General features: G+C 32.9%; 2 protein-coding genes across 4 annotated transcripts in view; one reads left to right on the top strand and one right to left on the bottom strand.

The window, feature by feature from the left end:
- LOC123271094 overlaps positions 1–25289 on the top strand; it is a 154568-nt gene that overhangs the window by 101830 nt on the left and 27449 nt on the right. The gene's annotated exons all lie outside the window — the stretch shown is intronic.
- LOC123271095 lies at positions 1236–22934 on the bottom strand. Its single transcript, XM_044737341.1, has 3 exons — positions 22618–22934; positions 2325–2381; positions 1236–1778 (listed from the first exon to the last, which is right to left on the bottom strand). The coding sequence occupies exons 1-3, from the start codon at positions 22802–22804 to the stop codon at positions 1252–1254; spliced, it is 771 nt and encodes a 256-aa protein (XP_044593276.1). The 5' UTR covers positions 22805–22934; the 3' UTR covers positions 1236–1251.

Here is a 25289-nt window from a genome sequence, read left to right on the forward strand (position 1 = left end):
ATTTGTTTATACCGCTTAGCGTAATCAGCATATCCTGGATGATCTTTCTGCATTGGTTTTAATATTGTAGTGGATTTACATGGCATAAATGGAGCATCAAATCGGCATTTCTGAGGTTGATTGGCATGTACTTTTTATAACAGGTAAAGGTATGTTTGTGACTTTGCAAGCGAATATGTCCAGAAGCTTCTGATGAAAGAAATTGATATCAATTGATCAATCATCATTACAGTATCTTGATAGTTTGTACCAAGAGGATCTGATGGAGCGTCATTCAGCCACAATAAAATATGTGCATGAGGACTACCACGATGCTGAAATTCAATTCGTTTAAAATAGTCGACAACATAATAATTTCCAAATGGGCTGTTCTTCTTTGATTGGAGAATAGTTATCAATATATTGACTATTTTATTAAAATAGATAGCACAGGTCACAGCATCTTCATTCACTAGTGTAGTCTTAGATATGTAATCCAGTGACGCAGCTTGTTCAGCTGAAATTTCAGTACCGTTATTTTTTAATTTGTACAATAATTGTATTAAATTGGTCCATCCGATTTCATTGGCACTCAAAGTAAGAAACATCGTAGGTTTTCCTAGTTGCCGAATCATCGCAAAAGATCTCTTTCGATCGCTCCAATACCATACTGCCTTTGGTATTGAGCGCAGAAAAAGCTAAATTACTTTCGATACAATTATTAATGTAGTCAGCTGACTCAACTTGCTGCCGTGTAATATTAGTATTTTTTCCCACATGTTTAAATGCAATCGTAAGCGAGTCACGAACTCTTAACCTCATAATTTTCATTGCTAGATATAATAAATGATGTGGAGTAACTCCACGCCGATCTGATCTTCGTAATTCGCTAGTTGCTATTGCGAACGGTGTTGCATTTACTCCCTCTCTGAATTTTCGGAAATGACCCAAATAAATCGATGGGAAAGAAAGTTCTTCGGCATGTTCATCAAAAATTATACTTTTGGGAATATTATATTCTCCAGGAGCGATCCGTAAATACATATCTTCATTCCAAAGTAGAGTTTTCTGTTGTGCTGTTAGACTCTCTTCGACCGGTATATCTTCACTCATTTCTTCTAGATCGATTTCATTATTACTATTATTGTTGAAGAAGCTTTCATCAATTTTAATATCGTAAAATAAATAAAAGTGGAGTTTGAAGCAAATACTGAAGCCATGCACGAATTGTCCTTTTATTAACTAGTCCCATTAAATAGCTTGATCTATGTATTATTTTCTTTTAATGTGTACGTTAATACAGTAATCATCATCGACATTACGGGGTAAGAGTTTTACCATATTGTTTACCTCGACTGGTACATTAATGATTTGTCCATAAATTCCATATTGCCCATGAACATGTCGTAACCGTCGAATTTGCATAAATGGAACTCGTGGTGAGACAAGTCTTTCCGAAATTAAGTCAAGCGGTGGTAAAACCTCAGGTATTTTTTCATATTTAAAACCGTTATAAGTAGACATTATAGGAATCACTTTCCTCCCAATTGCTTGGTAACACGTGTTGCACAGTAAAATATCTTCAACTGTATTGTAATTTTCAACTATTACCCTTAATAATTGTTCATCTTCAGCACGTGGTGATTTTAAATCTAACTTAAACCACAATCGATCACAAACGGAGCACTTATGACCAAACATATTGTTTAAAAACTTGTCGTTAAATTCTTTATGAGCAAACTTATTTCGACGAAACCGTGAGTATGGAATTTCTGGCTGTACATCTACTGGAGGGTTATCTGAAAAAAACAATTCAAAGTATGTAACGAGTTATCTATCGACTGTGTATTGAGAATCAATTCCTTAAAAACTAAAATTTTTACATCGTAAATTCGAAAAATGTATATAAAATTAATTTTAAAAACTCATTTTAAGATAATGATTATTTTCAAATATGGTTATTAAATTATATGTACCATTTAAAATTATCCACTCTTTAGTTTAAAAATTAAATTATTTTTTTTAATATCATTTTAATTTTTAATTTTTTTACAATTTATTTTACCATTCAAAAATATTCATCCGTCTTAAAATTGTTTTTTTTTTCCTATAAATCTAAATATTAAATCATTTTGTTAATTTAAGAATTATTGAATTATTTAATATAAGTTTAAATTAAATTTTTTTTAATATTTTAAATCATGAATTGTAAATTAGGTACATGTTTTTAAATTAAATTTTTAAGTTTTTTAAGTTTTTTCGTTAAAATTATTATTAAATTGAAAAATTTCTTTAAATTATTTAACATTAAATGATGAAAGTTAGTATTAATTATTAGTACTTACAATCATTATTTACTAAATTATATCCCGTTGGAACACTATTTTGTTGCTGAGAGTGGTCTAAAACAGAAAAAAATAAATAAGGTTAGACACATGATGTATTGAGGTTATATATATATATATATATATATATATATATATATATATATATATATAATCCATGATCAGTTTAAAATAAAAATCAAATTTATTGATTGAAAAACATTGATATACTAGTTTATACTTAAAACAGGATTAAAAATATTTACACTTACCATTTATTACATCAGTCACATTGACACTTATATCTGAACATCTATTTTGATTGTCCAATAATTGTTTTACGTGCACGAAACTCGCGACTACGTTCTGTTGAACTTTTTGCTGAATTTTTTCATTTTAATTTCATTTTTCCGTCGATATTGACGACACATTTCGGCATTAGTTTTCGGCATTTTATAAAATTTATTATTTAGTACAAGATATAAAAATACTCACAAACAGTTAAATAATAACACACCACGCTATCTTACTAAAACGCTGTAATACGCAGCCGCATACAGTGTACAGTAAGCTCACGTAGTTTTCACATGCACTACACACGTTAAATGCTCAAATACAAGCACGTATTAAACAGTGTGCAATATACATACACACTGACATCTGCTCTCTCGCTCTGGCTCACAAATTACAGGCGACTATGCTTAGAAGACGGGAGTGGGGACGCTACGAAGTATGGAACAAAGAGGAGAGACCGATAATATACAAATTGTATGTATATTTCTGTCTCATTCTTTCCCCTGGCTTCATCCTACACATTTTTGTATTTGTGTCTCTTACCTGTCGTTTTTTCGTTGCATCCGGTTTGAAATCACAACGATTCTAAAGAAGTTTCACTTCAAAAATAAAGGTTAACCATAAATAACAGATAAAATCAACAATCAAAAATTAAAACTACTATTTCTGTAAAGCTCCATGAAATATTGAAGAATTTTATGGAATTTTAATAAAAACCTAGCCTATCTTGTGTTTCAATTCAATTAAAATAAATAATGTCCTGTAGCTGTATCGTTTAATGCGGACCAGTGGCAGCGCGCAGGACTGGCAACTAGAAGGACTTAAGTTCAAATCCCGTTGACACTTAAAATTTTTCATCAGATATTTGATCGCAAATATTCTGTAAAGCCCAATTTCTACTTACTTTTAATTTAAAAATTAAAAAAAAAATTTTTATATAATTAAAAAAAAATATTAAATTTTTTTTATATAATTTTATATAATTATATATAATTTTATATGGCCAAAACTCATACATAATTATATATAATGATTTATATAAAATTATATATAATTTTTTTTCCCCGGGAAGTGTTTGGAAAATGCATTCATTTTAATCTGTTACATTCCCGCGATCCCACAATAAAAGAATTCATCATTTATGTGATCTGCAAAAGTAAAATGAATGTAAAATTTTTAGTCCATTGACTAAATAACTACATGTAATGTTAAATTTTGAAAACATTACAATGACTTTTTCTCCGCTGCCAAAGAGACGATTGTTGTGAAGAAATTTTTACTGAATTTATTGAAGGTTTATAGATACAGTAGCGCTCAAAAGTATTTTGACAACATAAAATTTTTTAATATTTTTTTAAAATAAAAGCCTATCGGAAAATGTATTGAGTATAATGTAGAGTAGTGTAATTGCGACTATTTAAGCGTATCAAATTACAACTTGTTTGTTTACACACCGCGCCACCGAACGTACTTAACTTACCGTGAGCTCAAAAGTATTTTGACACGCATTTGACTTGAAAAACTCTCGCAGATTACTTGTTCCTTAGTTTTTATTATTACATATATTTACTTGTTGTGGTTACTTCAATATGCCTAAGTGCAAGGAATATTCTAGTGATTTTAAAAAAGCCGTTATTAATGCATTAAAACAAGGAATGAAACAAACAGAAGTTGCTCGTTTGTTTAAAGTGTCTCGACAGTTAGTTAGCTTATGGAATAAAGTCTATAACAAACGAAAAACTGTCGAAAGTAAGCCTCGAACAGGCCGCCCAAGAAAAACTTCTTCTTACATCGATCATATTATAAAAAAGTTATCAGCAAATGATATACGGATGTCCGCTATAATGATAAAAAATGAATTAAAAGAAAAATATAATGTAGATATTCATGTTTCTACTGTTAAACGACGCTTAAAGGTCCTAGGGTTATATGGCCGAAGACCGGCTAAAAAACCTTTAATATCGAAAAAAAACAGGAAGTCTCGTCTTGAGTTCGCGAAACGGCATATATCGTGGTCAAGTTTAGAGTGGTCTAAAGTTTTATGGAGTGACGAAAGTAAATTTAATTTAATGTCATCTGATGGTATCAAGTACATTCGGCGTCCAGTAAACAAAAAATACGATTATCGGTATCAAATACCCACAGTTAAACATAGAGGTGGTAGTGTGATGGTTTGGGAATGTTTTTCACAGTCTGGAGTTGGACCATTAGTTCGAATAGAAGGAAAAATGGATCGGTTCATGTATGCAAATATATTAAAGTCTCAGATGTTACCATATGCTAAACATCACATGCCAGCTAAGTGGTATTTTCAACAAGACAATGATCCCAAACACAGATCAAAGCATATTAGTGACTTATTAAATCGTGAAAAAGTTAAAGTTCTTGAGTGGCCAAGTCAAAGTCCCGACTTGAATCCGATAGAAAATCTCTGGGAAGAATTGAAACGTAGTATAAAAACCCAAAATTATTCAAACAAAAACGCTTTGTTTGAAACTCTAAAAAATGAGTGAGATCAAATTCCAATAAGTCGATTACAAAAATTAATCGACTCAATGCCGGAGCGATGCAAGGCTGTCATAAAGGCCAAGGGATATGCTACTAAATACTAATATATTTATTGCTGTAAATTATAATTATGCGTTAAATTAGTTTTTTTTCAAAAATGTCAAAATACTTTTGAGCCACCATTTTCCTAATATTTTAAAAATTAAACTTTCTTTTATTACGAATAAGAACCTCTTTGACACGATTCTGTAGTTTATTCAAAAGGTGTTAAAAAAATAAATAAATAGTATATTACATACCTAGGCAAGTAAAATAAGAAAAGTCTCAGATCACATGTAATTGTTGGCCGAGGCGAAGCCGAGGTTGACAAACATGTGATCTGAGGCTTTCTTATTTACTGGCCAAGGTGAGTATACTATTTTTCTGCTCGACGTAGCCGGAATGTGGCAACTTTGTTTAGCGCAGCGGCCAGAAAGATGCCACTTTCCGGCCGGAGGGCAGAAATGATTATTGTGTTTCATATTTATTTTTAATTAAACCATTAAATATATTTGTCAAAATACTTTTGAGTGCTACTGAATATCCTAAGTTTCATGTCTCAAGAAGTTCTAGTTTATAAACGAAAACATTTTTCTATATTCTACTCACCATTCTGACATAACCTACATTTGAAGACAATTATCGCTAAATTCGTTTTGAGCTGATACCCAATTATTAAGAAAGAAGAATATTTAAAACGGTTAACCTTGGAGACCATTTCTGTAATTTTCTGTTTCTCTTGAGATTCTTTTAAACTTTACATCTGTAGGAACTATATTTAAAGAATATGAATTTTTTGATAATTAACACCCCCGCACTCCTATGTGAAGGAGGGATTTCATAAGATTCTATTCTAGATGATTTCTACATAATAAATAAATAAATAAATAAATGCTCAGATTATTTAAGATCCGTAATTTATTTAATGTCTAAATTATATCAAACTAGCTGACCCGGTGAACTTCGTATCACCTACAATATATTTTATTACACCTTTTGATCAGCGATTATCAATCTTTAAACTCTAGTCTACTTCGATAAAGAAGAATAAATACTGGCTGTATGAAGTGCGGTTAGAATTTTGTCAAGTAATTAAATAAAACTCGCTTCTCATTATCGCCTGAAAATCAAGATCCCAAAAAATGAACACTGAATTTATGAAATTTTTTTTTGTTCATATATATAGAAGATTTTGAGTTATAGCCAGACTAACGCACAGCAATTCATTTATATATATATATATATATATATATATATATATATATATATATATATATATATATATATATATATATATATATATATATATAAAAGAAGAAGATAGTATAACTCTGCAATATACTTGTACGTATCTTCCTACATATTGAACAATTTTGGTACACTCTTGCAACCTTGAGGCTCAAGCGTAACAATAGCGATTCCGATACATAATTAACGATTTTTTATTTTTTTAGCTGAACTTTCGGGTTTTCCAAAAATTTTTATTTTTCTAAAACATCCCTGAACTATAGCGAACAAAACAAAAAAAAATTTTGAAAATCGGTCCAGCAGTTTTTGAGTTTTAGCGAGACTAACGCACAGCAATTTATTTTTATATATATAGATATGTAGATGTGAGAAAAAAATTCGGATAGCTTGGACTGGGATTTAAACCCAGAACCTCCCGATAACATCCCGACCAGAAATTTAAGTTCAGCGGTGGTTCGTTTCGAATTAGGCATGCCGAATTCCAAGTTCGCGCCGAACAAGGAAGCCAAAGTTGGCCCACGTCCCGGAAGTAACGCGGTCGCGAGTTTGGGCCTAACTTGGCTTCCGACTTAGGCGGTGGTTTGGAAACCACACTTGCTGGTGACTATCCAAGCCTCATTCGGTCCGAATTTAGGTTAGGTAGCCTAGTTAGGGCTACCTAACTAGGCAGCAATTCAGAAACTAAATTCGCACGGAAGAATCCAAATTGAATTCTTTTTTTGTTTTTAGCTATTGTTATTGTAAAGCAAAAATTAAAAATTATGAATGCTGATTTTTTTTAATTTACTTTCTAAATTTTAAATATAAATATCGACTTTATGACAAAATTTTTTAAATATTAAGTAAATAAAAAAATTTTTTTTTTTTTATTAAGTATTATTTTTTTTATATTTTCGGTCATTTTTTTCGCTTTTTAGGGTTTTTCTTACTATGAAGAAGTTTTTTTTTTGATTGGTCGATTTTATGGGTCAAGGGGGAAGGAGATGATGGAGTTAGATACATTAGTCACACATAACACTTAAATTTACCTCACACTCATCTTAAGAATAATTATAATTAATAATTATTAATTATTAAAAATTCTACATGTCGAACGCGAGACTCGAACACTGTACCCGACACACGAGAGCCCTATACCATACCGCGACGCTACGCCGATGATGAGCGACCTCTTGCCTCAAGATACTTATAAGCCCGACACTTCGGAAAACATTCGATTACCGTTGCAACGGTCGAGTTAGGAATTCCGATATTATACCTAAGTGAGGACTTGCCACAGACTTACCTAGCCAAGTTTCATTTTGATAGACCAAGCTTCAGAATACCTTTAGTTACTGTTCAGTAAGCTTTTGGTTACCGTTATCTCGTATCAATTTGGCAATTCATGGCGTACCGAACTTAGGCATTGCCACAGATTTGCCTGAATGGGCCCGAGCTTGGTGAATCGAACTTTGGCAAGCCTCTTTGGTTCCCGTTATTTTATAACAGTTTGGCAATCCATAACATACCGAACTTAGGCATTTCCACAGTTTTGCCTAAAGAAGCTCGATCGTGGTATGCCAAGTTTCGGTAAACCTTTGGTTACCGTTATTTCATAAAAGTTTGGCAACCCATGAAATGCCGAACTTAGGCATTGCCATAGATTTTCCGAAGTGAGCCCGAATTTGGTGAACCAAACTTCGGTAAGCCTTTGGTTACTGTTATTTCATAACAGTTTGGCAATCCATGTTATACCGAACTTAGGTATTGCCACAGGTTTGCCTAAGTAAGCCCGAGCTTGGTGAACCAAACTTCGGTGAGCCTTTGGTTACCATTATTTCGTACTAATTAGGCAATCCATGACATGCTGAACTTAAGTATTGCCACAGGTTTGCCTAAGTGAGCCCGAGCTTGGTGAACCAAACTTCGGTAAACCTTTGGTTACCGTTAATTCGTACTAATTAGGCAATCTTTAATTAGTATCTTAGTATCTTTATCTGATTCACATGATATACCGAACTTAGGCAATGCCAAACTATCACGAGATTACATCGAATGTGGAATTCTTTTGGCATACCAATGTTCGGCTTGCCTATTTTAAAACAAATAAGATCCGAATTGGGCTAGCCTAAGTTCGGAAAGCCAACTTCGCCCTGAACTGATTTTTCGGCATGCCTCACTAAAATTCTAGTCGGGATGTTGCCTGCACTTTAATTTTTAATTTTTCGATTTTTTAATGTTTATGATTTTTTTTTTAATTGCTTTTTTTTTTTTTTTATAAACCATCTTTGAACCATAACGTACAAAACAAAAAAAGAATTATCAAAATCGGTCAAACCATATTTGAGTTTTAGCGATACTAACGCGCAGCAATTCATTTTTATAACTATAGAAATATATTTTATGTGGTGGTTGAGTATTCTTAAATTTTCTAATTTTCCGTGCAATTTTCTTAATTTTTTTTTCATAAGAACCTTCTCCTGACAATAACAAACACATCAAAAAAAGAATTAGTGAAATCGGTCCAGCCGTTCACGCGTGATGATGTGATCAAGGGAAATAAGGATGCATTTATATATATATATATATATATATATATATATATATATATATATATATATATATATATATATATATATATATATATATATATATATATATATATATATATATATATATATATATATAATATTTATTTATATATATATATATATATATATATATATATATATATATATATATATATATATATATATATAACGGAAAAAATTAACTGTTGCTGCAACAGGAGGCAGTCATGTTGCAGCAACAGGATTTTCCTGCAGCTTAAACCTTTCTGCCCCTGTTGCAGCAACAGGAAAAAATCCTGTTACAGCAACAGGATTTTCCGGTAGCTGCAACAGGAGGCAGCCATGTTGCAGCAACAGGATAAAGTCCTGTTGCAGCAACAGGATTACTACTGTTATTGCGACTTAATAGTAAAATATAGTTGGGTCATTGCACGTCAAATTAACCTACAGTTGGAATTGACCCCTTTTGATTTGGATAAATTTTGATCAGAAATTTTTTTTTATCATATAACGAACTTCTGCCAGACAAAAAAAAATTAAAAAATTTTTTTTTAAAAGATATGCAAATTCAAAATTTCGCTATTTTTTCAGTTTTGTTTTTGGAATATCTCGTATATAGATACGGGAATAGATACGGGAATGGCCTTTCGTTTGTTTGAAAAGGGACACGGGGCTATTGAAAAAAAAAAAAAATATTTTGGAAAAAAATTTTGAAAAATGCCAAATTTGTCAAATTTTAAATTTATACCTATTTTATATTATTTTAGCGTGCAATTATACATATTGAATAAAAAAAATGATTCAATATTATTTTATCTTCCCATTTGACATGTTAATCAATAAAAATGTTAATGAAAATTTACTTTTATCGAGATATTTAATTTTTTGGAGCAAGAGAGAAATTTTCTCAAGACAAGAAAATTTACTTCTATCAAGAACTACCCGACTAGAATTTTAGTGAGGCATGCCGAAAAATCAGTTCGGGGCGAAGTTGGCTTTCCGAACTTAGGCTAGCCCAATTCGGATCTTATTTGTTTTAAATTAGGCAAGCCGAACATTGATATGCCAAAAAAATTCCACATTCGATGTAATCTCGTAATAGTTTGGCATTGCCTAAGTTCGGCATATCATGGATTGCCTAATTAGTACGAAATAACGGTAACCAAAGGTTTACCGAAGTTTGGTTCACCAAGCTCGGGCTCACTTAGGCAAACCTGTGGCAATACCTAAGTTCGGCATGTCATGGATTGCCTAATTAGTACGAAATAATGGTAACCAAAGGCTTACCGAAGTTTGATTCACCAAGCTCGGGCTTACTTAGGCAAACCTGTGGCAATACCTAAGTTCGGTATATCATGGATTGCCAAACTGTTATGAAATAACAGTAACCAAAGGCTTACCGAAGTTTGGTTCACCAAGTTCGGGCTCACTTCGGAAAATCTATGGCAATGCCTAAGTTCGGCATTTCATGGGTTGCCAAACTGTTATGAAATAACGGTAACCAAAGGTTTTCCGAAACTTGGCATACCACGATCGAGCTTCTTTAGGCAAAACTGTGGAAATGCCTAAGTTCGGTATGTCATGGATTGCCAAACTCTTATGAAATAATGGCAACCAAAGAGGCTTACCAAAGTTCGATTCACCAAACTCGGGCCCATTTAGGCAAACCTGTGGCAATGCCTAAGTTCGGTACGCCATGAATTGCCAAATTGATACGAGATAACGGTAACCAAAAGCTTACCGAACAGTAACTAAAGGTATTCTGAAGATTGGTCTATCAAAATGAAACTTGACTAGGTAAGTCTGTGGCAAGTCCTCACTTAGGTATAATATCGGAATTCCTAACTCAACCGTTGCAACGGTAACCGAATGTTTGCCGAAGTGTCGGGCTTATAAGTATCTTGAGGCAAGAGGTCGCTCATCATCGGCGTAGCGTCGCGATATGGTATAGGGCTCTCGTGCGTCGGGTACAGTGTTCGAGTCTCGCGTTCAACATGTAAAATTTTTAATAATTAATAATTATTAATTATAATTATTCTTAAGGCGAGTGTGAGGTAAATTTAAGTGTTTTGTGTGACTAATGTATCTAACTCCATCATCTCCTTTCCCCTTGACCCATAAAATCGACCAATCAAAAAAAACTTCTTCATAGTAAGAAAAACCCTAAAAAGCGAAAAAAATGACCGAAAATAAAAAAAAAATAATACTAAATAAAAAAAAAAAATTTTTTTTTATTTACTTAATATTTAAAAAATTTTGTCCTAAAGTCGATATTTATATTTAAAATTTAGAAAGTAAATTAAAAAAAATGAGCATTCATAATTTTCAATTTTTGCTTTACAATAACAATAGCTAAAAACAAAAAAAGAATTCAATTTGGATTCTTCCGTGCGAATTTAGTTTCTGAATTGCTGCCTAGTTAGGTAGCCAAATTCGGACCGAATGAGGCTTGGATAGTCACCAGCAAGTGTGGTTTCCAAACCACCGCCTGATTCGGAAGCCAAGTTAGGCCCAAACTCGCGACTGCGTTACTTCCGGGACGTGAGCCAACTTTGGCTTCCTGGTTCGGCGCGAACTTGGAATTGGGCATGCCTAATTCGAAACGAACCACCGCCGAACTTAAATTTCTGGTCGGGTAAATCTTTTGGAGCAAGAGGCTGAATTTTCTCAAAACAACAAGGTTTTCTTGACTTAAATAAATTTTCTTGGATTAAGATACGTTTTTTTTAAAGCAAGACAATTAATTTTGTTCGAATAAGTGAAATTTCTTGTGTCAAAAAAAATTTTTTTTTTTCGCACAAGAAAATAATTAGGAAAAGAAATATTTTTTTGGCTCAAGTGAACCTTTTTTTCTGGGTAGGATTCCCCAGAGTTGAACGACGGGGCCAAACTTACGCCAAGACTGGAAAACTCAGTCTCGGCCATTCTTTTGGTGAACCAGACTTGAACCAAGACTGGCTCATCTAGCTCTGGCTATTTAATGGTGTGCTAGGCTTGGGTCAAGACTGGATAACTTAGCCTTGGCCATTCAATGGAAAATCTAAAGTTAATTAATCATTCAATAAGAGAAGGGGGAGGGGGCAAAATGGACCTATTAAGACGAAAATGTTGAAGTCCTTAATGTTTTTCTCTGGTTTTACGTTTTTTGTAGACCTTTGCCAAGTATTTGACATTAATTTGTTCTGTTTATTGAAAATGAAAAATTAAAAATGTGGGGAAAAATGGGCCACTTTCAGAAAATGTTTATCATATGAGTTTTTCAACTTGTCTTACTTTTTTTGGCCTTTTACTGAGTTTATGGTATTAATTTTTTTGTGTCTATCGAAATTAAAAAATTGAGAAAAGTGAGAAATCTCAAAAAAATTACAAAAAAAATTTTTTTCAAATGTGGTTCTTTTGGAATAACTTTTAAACGGATTTACCGATCGATTCTAAAAACTAATCAGCTCTTAACATCAGTGTTAACTGAAAAAATTTTTCTTCTTGATCTGAAGAGAAAAATTCTTAAACTAAGAAATTTATATTGGTTTAAGTGAATTTTATTTGATTCAAGAATTTTTCGTCTTGATTCAATACAATGAATTTCTTTAAAGTTGTAAAAATTTATTGTTTAACGAATATTTGTTAGCAAATGCTAAAATTGAAAATTTATTATTCAACCAAAACAATTACATATCGTCAAAACTGATATGGTCTTTAAAAAAATTAAAATTTAATAATTTACAGTTAAATTTTTAATATTGATAATTTTAAATATTAAAATTTATAATAAAATATTGAAAATCTACAGAATGATGTACAAAGTCCAGAGTAATATAAGGACTTGAATTTTGCATTTTTTTAATTAATAACCATGTGTAAAAAATAGTTAATTTTCATCAAAACACAACATTAAATAACATAAATTATATAAATATTAAACCGTCACACTTCATCATTATATAGATTTAGCTTATGAGAATGATGAGATGTATAGTAGCTCATAGGTCGTATAGTGTTGGGGTTAGGTATCGGTCTAGCAAGCGCGCGGCTCAGGTTCGAATCTCGGATAGGGTAAATACCCCAATAGATAGACACCCCCCAATAGATGGACAGATATTATTTCTAGAAGCAATTGCATTAGTTTTAAGAACAAAAATCTTAAATCGTTATTTTTTTTTATGACTACGAGTAGTTCTGAGAGCGAAAAGTAATTTTTTTTAACTTTTTATTTAAAATAATAGTTTAAAAAAATTATTTTTCTTTATACCTCAGTCGAAAGTACGCATCTTTTGCCCCTATTTCGATGCCGAAAGTTAAAGATTCGTGCATTGGTAAAGCTACACATTCGCTCTCTATAACAGCGGGAGCATAAAATGCTTTCGTTACCGCGACTGACATTAGTCATTTGTTACTAACTACGTTTTGTTTACGCTGATCATTTACGATTGATGGTACAATATAACTTGGTTATATTTCTTTATTTCTTCTACTTACATGAGATATTTTATATATAAATGGAGATATAGATAAAGATATAACTGCCGTAAGAGTGAGTAGATCATCCGATGTAACTTATAACCAGGTTGTACTGTACTAAGATTCAGTTTGACAGTGACGTGTGTAAAATGGATCAACTTTATTTAATTAATGAATTATTTAGAAAAATGTACGCAGTAACAACTATTTAATTTAATTTTTATTAATTATTGTTAGTTTTGCTCGTTTTTTTTTTTTTTTTTTATTTTTAACCGAGAATAATCTTTATTATGTTTGTTGAATTCAAGAAATGTTAACAATGAAAATTTTTGAACTATAGCTCCCATAGGCTTCAAATTTAGTAAGAATCGGCTATATGTGAGGTAGAAATGATCTAAAAGTGGATTTTATGACAACCTACTCCGAATATAGATTGTGGAGGTGGGTGTTAACAGTGAAAATATTTACTATTTAAGCTATAGCTCCTACAGGTTCTATATTTAGTAAGAATCGGCTATATGTGACGTAGAAATGATCTAAGAGTGGATTTTATGACAACCTACTTCAAATATAAATTGCGGGGGTCGGTGTTAACAACGAAAATTTTCAATTTACAAGCTATAGCTACTATAGGTTCCAAATTTGGTAGGAATCTTCAAGTATGATGTGAAGTTCACCTAAGAATGAATTTATTCCAATTTCAACTCCAAAAGGAATCGTGAGGGCGCTAACAATGAAAAATTCCCGTTTGTAAAATATAGGTCTTATAGACTCCAAATTCAGTAGGAATCTTCTATTCTTGATGTAGAAATAATCTACAAGCGGATTTTACGCAGAACCACCCCTAATTAGGATTGCGGGGGTGGGCGTTAACAATAAACAATCTTAATTCCTAAAATATTTCTTCTAAAAGCTGTAAATTTGGTAAGAATCTTTTATTTGTCATGAAGAGATCATCTTAAAACGAATTCCCGACTAGAATTTTAGTGAGGCATGCCAAAAAATCAGTTCGGGGCAAAGTTGGCTTTCCGAACTTAGGCTAGCCCAATTCGAATCTTATTTGTTTTAAAATAGGCAAGCCGAACATTGGTATGCCAAAAGAATTCCACATTCGATGTAATCTCGTGATAGTTTGGCATTGCCTAAGTTCGGTATATCATGTGAATCAGATAAAGATACTAAGATACTAATTAAAGATTGCCTAATTAGTACGAATTAACGGTAACCAAAGGTTTACCGAAGTTTGGTTCACCAAGCTCGGGCTCACTTAGGCAAACCTGTGGCAATACTTAAGTTCAGCATGTCATGCATTGCCTAATTAGTACGAGTTAACGGTAACCAAAGGTTTACCGAAGTTTGGTTCACCAAGCTCGGGCTCACTTAGGCAAACCTGTGGCAATACCTAAGTTCGGTATGTCATGGATTGCCTAATTAGTACGAAATAATGGTAACCAAAGGCTTACCGAAGTTTGGTTCACCAAGTTCGGGCTCACTTCGGAAAATCTATGGCAATGCCTAAGTTCGGCATTTCATGGGTTGCCAAACTCTTATGAAATAACGGTAACCAAAGGTTTACCGAAACTTGGCATACCACAATCGAGCTTCTTTAGGCAAAACAGTGGAAATGCCTAAGTTCGGTATGTTATGGATTGCCAAACTGTTATAAAATAACGGCAACCAAAGAGGCTTATCAAAGTTCGATTCACCAAGCTCGGGCCCATTTAGGCAAACCTGTGGCAATGCCTAAGTTCAGTACACCATGAATTGCCAAATTGACACGAGATAACGGTAACCAAAAGCTTACCGAACAGTAACTACCCGACTAGAATTTTAGTGAGGTATGCCGAAAAATCAGTTCGGGGCGAAGTTGGCTTTCCGAATTTAGGCTAGCCCAATTCGGATCTTATTTATTTTAAATTAGGCAAGCCGAACATTGGTATGCCAAAAGAATTCCACATTCGATGTAATCTTGTAATAGTTTGGCACTGCCTAAGTTCGGCATATAATGGATTGCCTAATTAGTACGAAATAACGGTAACTAAAGGTTTACCGAAGTTTGGTTCACCAAGTTCGGGCTCACTTCGGAAAATCTATGGCAATGCCTAAGTTCGGCATTTCATGGATTGCCAAACTGTTATGAAATAACAGTAACCAAAGGCTTACCGAAGTTTGGTTCACCAAGTTCGGACTCACTTCGGAAAACCTATGGCAATGCCTAAGTTCGGCATTTCATGGGTTGCCAAACTGTTATGAAATAACGGTAACCAAAGGTTTACCGAAACTTGGCATACCACGATCGAGCTTCTTTAGGCAAAACAGTGGAAATGCCTAAGTTCGGTATGTCATGGATTGCCAAACTGTTATGAAATAACGGCAACCTGTATTCTGAAGCTTGGTCTATCAAAATGAAACTTGACTAGGTAAGTCTGTGGCAAGTCCTCACTTAGGTATAATATCGGAATTCCTAACTCGACCGTTGCAACGGTAACCGAATGTTTGCCGAAGTGTCGGGCTTATAAGTATCTTGAGGCAAGAGGTCGCTCATCATCGGCGTAGCGTCGCGGTATGGTATAGGGCTCTCGTGCGTCGGGTACAGTGTTCGAGTCTCGCGTTCGACATGTAAAATTTTTAATAATTAATAATTATTAATTATAATCATTCTTAAGGCGAGTGTGAGGTAAATTTAAGTGTTGTGTGTGACTAATGTATCTAACTCCATCATCTCCTCCCCCCTTGACCCATAAAATCGACCAATCAAAAAAAACTTCTTCATAGTAATAAAAACCCTAAAAAGCGAAAAAAATGACCGAAAATATAAAAAAAATAATATTAAATAAAAAAAAAAAAAAATTTTTTTTGTTTACTTAATATTTAAAAAATTTCGTCCTAAAGTCGATATTTATATTTAAAATTTAAAAAGTAAATTAAAAAAAAATAAGCATTCATTATTATTAATTTTTGCTTTATAATAAAAATAGCTAAAAACAAAAAAAGGATTCAATTTGGATTCTTCCGTGCGAATTTAGTTTCTGAATTGCTGCCTAGTTAGGTAGCCAAATTCGGACCGAATGAGGCTTGGATAGTCACCAGCAAGTGTGGTTTCCAAACCACCGCCTAAGTCGGAAGCCAAGTTAGGCCCAAACTCGCGACTGCGTTACTTCCGGGACGTGGGCCAACTTTGGCTTCCTGGTTCGGCGCGAACTTGGAATTCGGCATGCCTAATTTGAAACGAACCACCGCCGAGCTTAAATTTCTGGTCGGGTTTCTAAAAATTCTACTTCCGATAGGGATTCCGGAGGTAGGTGTTAAAATCAAAAATTTCAATTTCCAAACTGTCACTTCTGTAGACTCCAAATTTCGTAGGAATCTTCGTGTATGATGTCAAGTTCAGCTAAGGATGGTTTTTGTCGAATTCTAACCCCAAAAGGGATTGCGAGAGCGTTAAAAATGAAAATCTCTCATTCCCAACAATAGTGTCTATGGACTCGAAGTTTTGTTTGAACCTTTTATCTATAATGTAAAAATCATTTCGAATAGGATCTTACCAAATTTGTCCTCCACATACCCGACTAGAAATTTCAGTGTAAGACCTATTGGGTCCTCATTGGGTTGCCCAATAGGGACCACACATAGAGATGTAATGCAAAGCCCTATGTGGCCCTCATTGGGCAATCCCTCTTGGGTCCCAATAGGGAAATCCCCATCAGAACCCCATTTAAATTTTGAAAGAAAAAATATTAAAATTTTCGAAAAAATTAAAAATAATTCAGGATTAGATACTCATATCATATTAGAACTCATTAGTGAATTTAATCTCGGATTGAAATGGAATTATTGATTGAAAAAATCCTTAGCGTGAGTTGGGCTCGAACTTGCGTCTTTTAGGTCCTCAGTCGTCCACGTTACCGTTGGTCCAAGCAGGAGTACTATTAAAGTGGATTCTTATTTCGTATACATTAACTTAAGTGGTTTACTGAGACATTATTCATGTTATACTGAAAATTTAAGAAATTATTTTTTTTTATTTATTTACTTTACTGACTTAAAAATACAATTTTTGTAGAAATTAAATAGAAAATTGAAACATTAAAAAAAAATAGTTTACTGAAAAATGTAAAAAAATTAAAAGAATCAAAAATAAAATTCCTTAAAACTGTTCGATTGATTTGGAATCCTCCTTATACTAGCAAAAAAATTTTTTCTAGAAAATTAAAATTTTTTTGAAGAGCAATTTTTTTTTTTATTTTCGGTAATTATTTACAAGTAGGGTCAACCACATATTGGGCCATAACTAGGTGAAAAATTACATTTTCGATTTTTTTTTATTCTGCTTGTTTTTACGGCGCATTTATGATGAAAAAATGTCGTGAAAGAAAAAAATAAAAGTTTCGATAGCTTTTTTGCCTTTGATATTTAGAAAAAATTTTGGCTTTCATGTTTTTGGATAAAATTTCTATTTATCTTTTTTTGATGTTTTTGATTTTTTTTTAAAGTACATAAAAAAACGAACAATTTAAAAAACAATTGTTCAATTTGATGAAAAAAAAAAAATTTAACACAGCTTTGCTTGGGTTGACCTCACTTGTAAGTAATTACCAAATTTTCCTATATGGATAAAAATTTCATTATCAAAAATTTTAATTATTTTTACAACATAAATTCTTTTGCAAATGTGAATCTTCTCAAAAGTTGGATATTCTTCAAAAATTGAATTTTTACATATTGATAATAAAAATTTTTTTCAATTAAAATTTTTTTTCGTAGTGAGAAGAAAAAATTTCACGTATGAAACTTGTTTTATCAAAATAAAAGTGTATTTTAGTCGAACAACTTAGTATTTGGATTTAATCTGAAATTGATCCCAAATTAATCTGGGATGACTCTGCTAAAAAAAACTCCGGATTCACTCCGTGCGCGAATTGCTTAATTACTTCACTCCGAAACTTCGAGTAATGGGATTAAATTCCAATTCGGATTAAAATTTTCTTCCAATTCATCCCAATTTGTTACAATTTATTTTTAATCTCGTAAAACTAAATTTTTCAAAATATAAAGTTATGTAAAATTTTAAAAAGCTTAACTTAATTTTATTGTTTTTATTTAACAATGTTGAATGAATTTTTTTCCTAATTCTTTTCTATACTTAACGGCTAATTTTAATTTGTATTTTTAATTAATTTACAGCAAATATATGCTAATAATATAAGCTTACATTATAATGCATTTGCAAGTAATGAATTGAAAAACTGAGTTTTCCATTTTCACCCTAAGTATTCCCACTTTAGTCTCCTATGAATCCCAACTAGAAAAAATTTCTAAAAATTTTGTTATTTCACATTGGGCATTCCCACTTTGGTCCCACATGAATCCCAACTGGAAAAAATATGCAAAAAATTTTTTATTTTCATGTTGGGTATTCCCATTTAGATCCCACATAAATCCCAATTAGAAAAAAAGTTCTAAAAATTTTTTAATTTTACATTGGGCATTCCCACTTTGGTCCCACATGAATCCCAACTGGAAAAAAGTGCCAAAAATTTTTTATTTTCACGTTGGGTATTCCCATTTAGATCCCACATAAATCCCAACTAGAAAAAATTGCAAAAAATTTTTTATTTTCACGTTGGGTATTCCTATTTAGATCCCACATGAATCCCAATTAGAAAAAAACTTCTAAAAATTTTTTAATTTCACATTGGGCATTCCCACTTTGGTCCCACATAAATCCCAACCGGAAAAAAGTGCCAAAAATTTTTTATTTTCACGTTGGGTATTCCCATTTAGATCCCATATGAATCCCAACTAGAGAAATTGACAATAATTTATTTCGTTTTCAATTGGGATTTCCCAAGTGGGTTCTTCATTGGGTCCTCATTGGGATTTCCCTATTGGGCATGCCCCATTGGAACCCAATGGGGCCCAGATGTATATCTTGGGTATTCCCAATATAATTTCTAGTCGGGTAGGAGTGTGGGAGTGATAATTGGCAAAAAATTCATATTCTTCAAATACAGTTCCTACAAATATAAAATTTGATAGAATCTCGAGAGAAACAGACAAGTACCGGTATGGCCTCCAAGGTCAACGGATTTAAATATTTTTCTTACTTAATAGTGATATTTTCTAACAGCAATTGTCTCTTTGGCAGCGACAAAAAAGTCATTGTAACGTTTCCAAAATTTAACATTACATGTAGCTATTCACTCAACGGACTAAGAATTTTACATACATATTATTTTTGCTAATCACATAACCGATGAATTGTTCTTATTGTGGGATCGCGGGAATGTAACAGATTAAAATGAATGCTTTCTGTTAACACTTGAGCTGTGTAAAAGAAATTTGGCTATTTATATTAAGAGAATTCGTAAAAAACATGTACAAATAATTTTCTATGAAAAATTGATAACAAGGAGGGAATTTCAATTAATGGCAAAATTCGTCGCACTTTAAGCTAGGCAGATTTCAATTTCACTTATGAGACCTGCAATTGCTTTATCTTTACTTGAAAGAAACTTTCAATGATCATTTAAAATTTTTTTTTCGTGTCAATTATTTTTCATTTTTGGAAGAAAGCCACGGGAATGTTATAGTGATTGCACATTGAAAGTTACAATGAATATTAGCTAGAATATTCACATGGATAAAAGGTACATGCCAATTCAATGGAATTTAGAATCTGTGTAAGTCAATTAAATTTCAAGTTTAGATCTAAAAATACAATTCTAGAAATTGCCCAGCGGAGCGGGCGGGTAACAGCTAGTGTGTTTATACTCACGGCATAAAAATATGAACATAAAAATTATTGAATTTCATGAAGTTGTATGAAATTTAAAGAAACTGAAGTCTTGGTCTCTTACAAAATTTTATAGAAATATTAAAAATTTACAGTAATAATTCTTCAAGTGCCTGATGACAATTTTGTAGAATTTTACAAATTTTCATAAAAGTTTGTGAAATTATAAAAATTTTTATAAAATTTTACAAAATCAGAGATTTAGTCTGTCACAAAATTTCATTAAATTTATCGATATTTCATAGTTTCAACGAATTTTGCGAATTTAATTATCTTCGTTGTTCGAATAAAGATATATACATTAAATTCTTAGTATCTATACTCGTGATAGACCAGTAAGCAGTGTACAAGTCTTCTAATCGAGAGAGCCAGTGTTCGATCCCACAATGTGCCTATCATTTTTCATTTATCAAAATACAGTGGACTCTCGATAACTTGAACTTCAAGGGAAGTAATAAAAAGTTCGAGTTTACGAGTTTTTGACTTAACAAGATACACTTCTCACAAAAATTAAGGGAGCAGAAAAAAAATCTAAATTTTTGGGGGATTTTCAACAGGCTGTAACTTATACAAAAATGGTCGTACAGCAAAAAAAAAAAAAAGCAAATTGTAGCTCTAAGTGTTAAGTTTTCGGATCTGAGTTTGAAAATTTTTTTTTGAAAATATTTTTCGAGTAATCATAAGAAAACCACCAAAAAAAAAATTTTCGAAATTTTTTTGGTTTTTTTTTTTAATCTACGGACGTGGAAAAAATTTTTTCGACTCAACCTCCATATGAACCGGATAGCTTGTTTATTCAGCTTTAATTTCGTTTTTTTAAAATCTCGATACGAGCATTTCTCGCTGAGATATCGATGTTTGAATGGAAAAAGATCATTTTGTCTTTGATTACCAATATCTCAGCAACCAATGATCGCACAGAAATTTTGAGGTTGGTTTTAAAAATTTGAATAAATTTTCTACAAGGATTGGCAATTGAATTTTGAAAAAAAAATTTTTTTTCAATCATTACATGAATTTGAAAAAGCATCCAAAAAAGGGCTTTTTGTCGTTTTTTGGAAAATCAAGCGCCCAATCAAAAATATTGCGGAAACCACTAACGTTAAGTGTGCCTTTTACTGTTCAATATACCCACAAAAACCCTACTAAGTTTCAATTCAATCTAGCCAACCGTTTTTTTTTTCCCATTTGATCGAATTTTTGAAAAAATTAAAGGAGCAAGAATTTCGCTCTGAAAATGTCATAATTTTTATCAAAAATGAAAAAAATTTTTTTTTTTCATTTTTCTCTCAATTCTGTATTAGTGACTTGAAAAATTTAAGGAAAAAAAAAAAAAAAAAAAGGTGTGTGTGCGATTCACACACGATAGAAGTGAAACTTCAGTGAATCGACAAAAGAATGAGATGAATATTTATAACAAGGGTAGGATAATTACAAAGTTTAATTGTTCAAAAATGAAAGTATTTTGATTAATTTTAAAAGATATTTTATATTTTATTTAACATATGTTACATAATCTATTACTCAAGTTCCATATTTTCAGTTTCAACAAATGATACAAGAGGCTTATGATAACTAAAATACGATACAAATATTTTAGTTTCAATTTGGTTGATATATCTTTGGAACACTGCATCTATTACCGTTTTTGATCTTGTAGTTGATTGAGTGCGATTGTTACACATTTTTAAATAAAATGTTGTATCGAGAAACTCAATCAAAGGAAGCGCTGTATCTGATGCAAAATTTATGTTAAAATCCCCACTTAAAATCATCGGAATTTTATCATAATTCTTTTTGAGAATTCGCGATACCTTTGGGGTATATTTGATCAAATTTTCATGTATAAATTCAATAACTGATTTTATTGATTGGTTGGGAAAGATGTAAATTGCTACGATCAAAATTAAATCTCCTTGGTCATTTCTGCTCTCACAGGCACATATTTCTCCAACTTTCGAAAGCTGAACAGACAATGATTCTAGCTGTTGTGCATTGAGATCCATTTGTGGCGTAACAACACGGGCTCCATCATTTACGTTGTGATAAATTGCTACTCCGCCTGCCCTCGTACGTGGTCTTTTGTAATTAACAACAATATTAAAATTTGGAATGTCTACAATATCTTCATTATTCATCCATGTCTCCGAAAGAATTAAAAAATTTGACGATGACACTATATTGTCATGTTGCAGATCTTGTACATGAGCTCGTAAGCTTTGACAGTTAAAGGTAAACAGTGACATCCCTTTTCTTTTATTTAAGAAATCATATAAAACATTTGTAATTGTCTCAAGTCGATTCAAGTTCAGCCTTCGAAATTCATGTGTAGATCAATTGTAGATACTGACGCTCTTCGGTCTGAAAAACATTGATATATTAGTTTATACTTAAAACAGGATTAAAAAATATTTACACTTACCATTTATTACATCAGTCACATTGACACTTATATCTGAACATCTATTTTGATTGTTCAATAATTGTTTTTTACGTGCACGAAACTCGCGACTACGTTCTGTTGAACTTTTTGCTGAATTTTTTTTCATTTTAATTTCATTTTTTTTGCGTCGATATTGACGACACATTTCGGCATTAGTTTTCGGCATTTTATAAAATTTATTATTTAGTACAAGATATAAAAATACTCACAAACAGTTAAATAATAACACACCACGCTATCTTACTAAAACGCTGTAATACGCAGCCGCATACAGTGTACAGTAAGCTCACGTAGTTTTCACATGCACTACACACGTTAAATGCTCAAATACAAGCACGTATTAAACAGTGTGCAATATACATACACACTGACATCTGCTCTCTCGCTCTGGCTCACAAATTACAGGCGACTATGCTTAGAAGACGGGAGTGGGGACGCTACGAAGTATGGCACAAAGAGGAGAGACCGATAATATACAAATTGTATGTATATTTCTGTCTCATTCTTTCCCCTGGCTTCATCCTACACATTTTTGTATTTGTGTCTCTTACCTGTCGTTTTTTCGTTGCATCCGGTTTGAAATCACAACGATTCTAAAGAAGTTTCACTTCAAAAAAAAAAAAAAATCGAAAATTTTTGAGAAAAAAAAAAAAATAAAAAAAATTTTTTTTAATTTTTTTCAATTGGCTAAAAACTTCAAAAAATTAAAAAAAAAATTACCGCCGGCATTAGCGTTACCCAAAGCGTACCACGTGGAGGTTGCACGGCGGATTTACGCTTTTGTGCTTGCGCACGTGTATGTGTGTGGTTTTATCAGAGATTGAGACCCTGTGGTTCGTCACTTCCACAGTATTTTGTGACTCCAAACTCACTCTCCGAAGATGTGTGTGTGTGTGTGTGTGTGTGTGTGTGTGTGTGTGTGTGTGTGTGTGTGTGTGTGTGTTGTGCTAATACCGCGTATTGCCACCTCTGCTCCTGATAACAGCCCGCAATCTTTCAGGCATATTCGAAATGCAGTTTCGAATCATTGACTGCGGAATCCGTCGCCAAGTTTCGATTAGCGCCCGCTCTAATGCTGCTAACGTTCGTAAATTGGGATAATTCTGGCGCAATCGGCGCTTCAGGATATCCCAGACGTGCTCGATAGGGTTAAGATCAGGGCTTACCGCTGGATGCCTTAACAACGTTATGTCGTGTCTTTGGAAAAACCGACGGGTGACGTTTGATGTGTGAGGCCGGGCATTGTCTTGCATAAAAATAAAACCTCTAGTTTGCTGCCGTAGAGGCAAGACAACAGGTCGTAAGATCTGATTAATGTAACGCGTAGCGTTTAGATTTTCGTGGACGATTACCAAAGGAGTTCGTGAAAATCTCGAAACTCCTCCCCAAACCATCACCGACCCTCCGTTGTAAGCAGCTACCAGTCGAGTGAAGTTACGTGAAAAACGCTCTCCCTGACGGTGCCAAACTCGGGGTCTTCGGTCATTTCCAAACAGGCATACCCGACACTCATCAGAAAACAAAACATTGTTCCATTGCCTTACGGTCCAATGAACATGTTGACGAGCGTAAGCCAGACGGTTTCGGCGATGTATGGGTGATAACATCGGTACTCGGGCGGCACTTCTTGATCGCACTCCAGTCTCACGGAGACGATTTCGAACCGTTTGAACTGAAATGTTCCGCGGTTGTTGTTGTCGTCGTCGTCGTTGTTGTTGCTGTTGTTGTTGTTGTTGTCGACGGTTCGGAAAATTTCGGGCGACAACGTTCGCAGGAACGAAAGGTTCTTGACGAACGCGCCGAACGATCGCTCGGTCATCACGAGGATTTGTTGCGCGACGACGACCTTGGCCAACTCGTCGTTGATAACCACCGGTTTCCAAATACCGATTGTATGCGCGAGATACGACAGATGAACTAACGTCCATACGATCCCCGACTTGTCGGTAATTGTACCCTTCTTCCACTAGAGTCACTATCTGAGCGACTTGTGGCGCGGATAAATGCCGCCTAGGCATTATGAAAAAAAATAAAAAGAAAACTAAAGTTTGCAAAAACTCAGTTAATTTGCTTTTCTAAAAATTAAAAAATACGGTAGTTTTGAGAAAAACTGTTGATTGGCTCGATTACCAAGAAAGCAGGTTAGTTTTAAGAAAAACTGTTTTTTTTTAGACACTGTTGGAATTCGCACGAAAAAATTATTGTCCCAATATTCGTAGAACGAATATTCGACTTGGCTTGGGGGTATCAACTTTTAATTTATTCAATTAATTTGTGACTAGGAAAATTAAAGTGCAGAAGAGTAAAATCGGTGAGAAAGTGAGTCGCTACATTTTTTTTGATTTGGGCCAATTGAAAAAAATTAAAAAAAATTTTTTTTTTTTTTTTCTCAAAAATTTTCGATTTTTTTTTTTTTTTCCTTAAATTTTTCAAGTCACTAATACAGAATTGAGAGAAAAATGAAAAAAAAAAATTTTTTTCATTTTTGATAAAAATTATGACATTTTCAGAGCGAAATTCTTGCTCCTTTAATTTTTTCGAAAATTCGATCGAGTGGGAAAAAAAAAACGGTTGGCTGGATTGAATTGAAACTTTGTAGGGTTTTTGTGGGTATACTGAACAGTAAAAGGCACACTTAACGTTAGTGGTTT

This window comes from Cotesia glomerata, linkage group LG8 (genome assembly GCF_020080835.1).
Source record: "Cotesia glomerata isolate CgM1 linkage group LG8, MPM_Cglom_v2.3, whole genome shotgun sequence".
In the NCBI taxonomy this organism is placed as follows: domain Eukaryota; kingdom Metazoa; phylum Arthropoda; class Insecta; order Hymenoptera; family Braconidae; genus Cotesia; species Cotesia glomerata.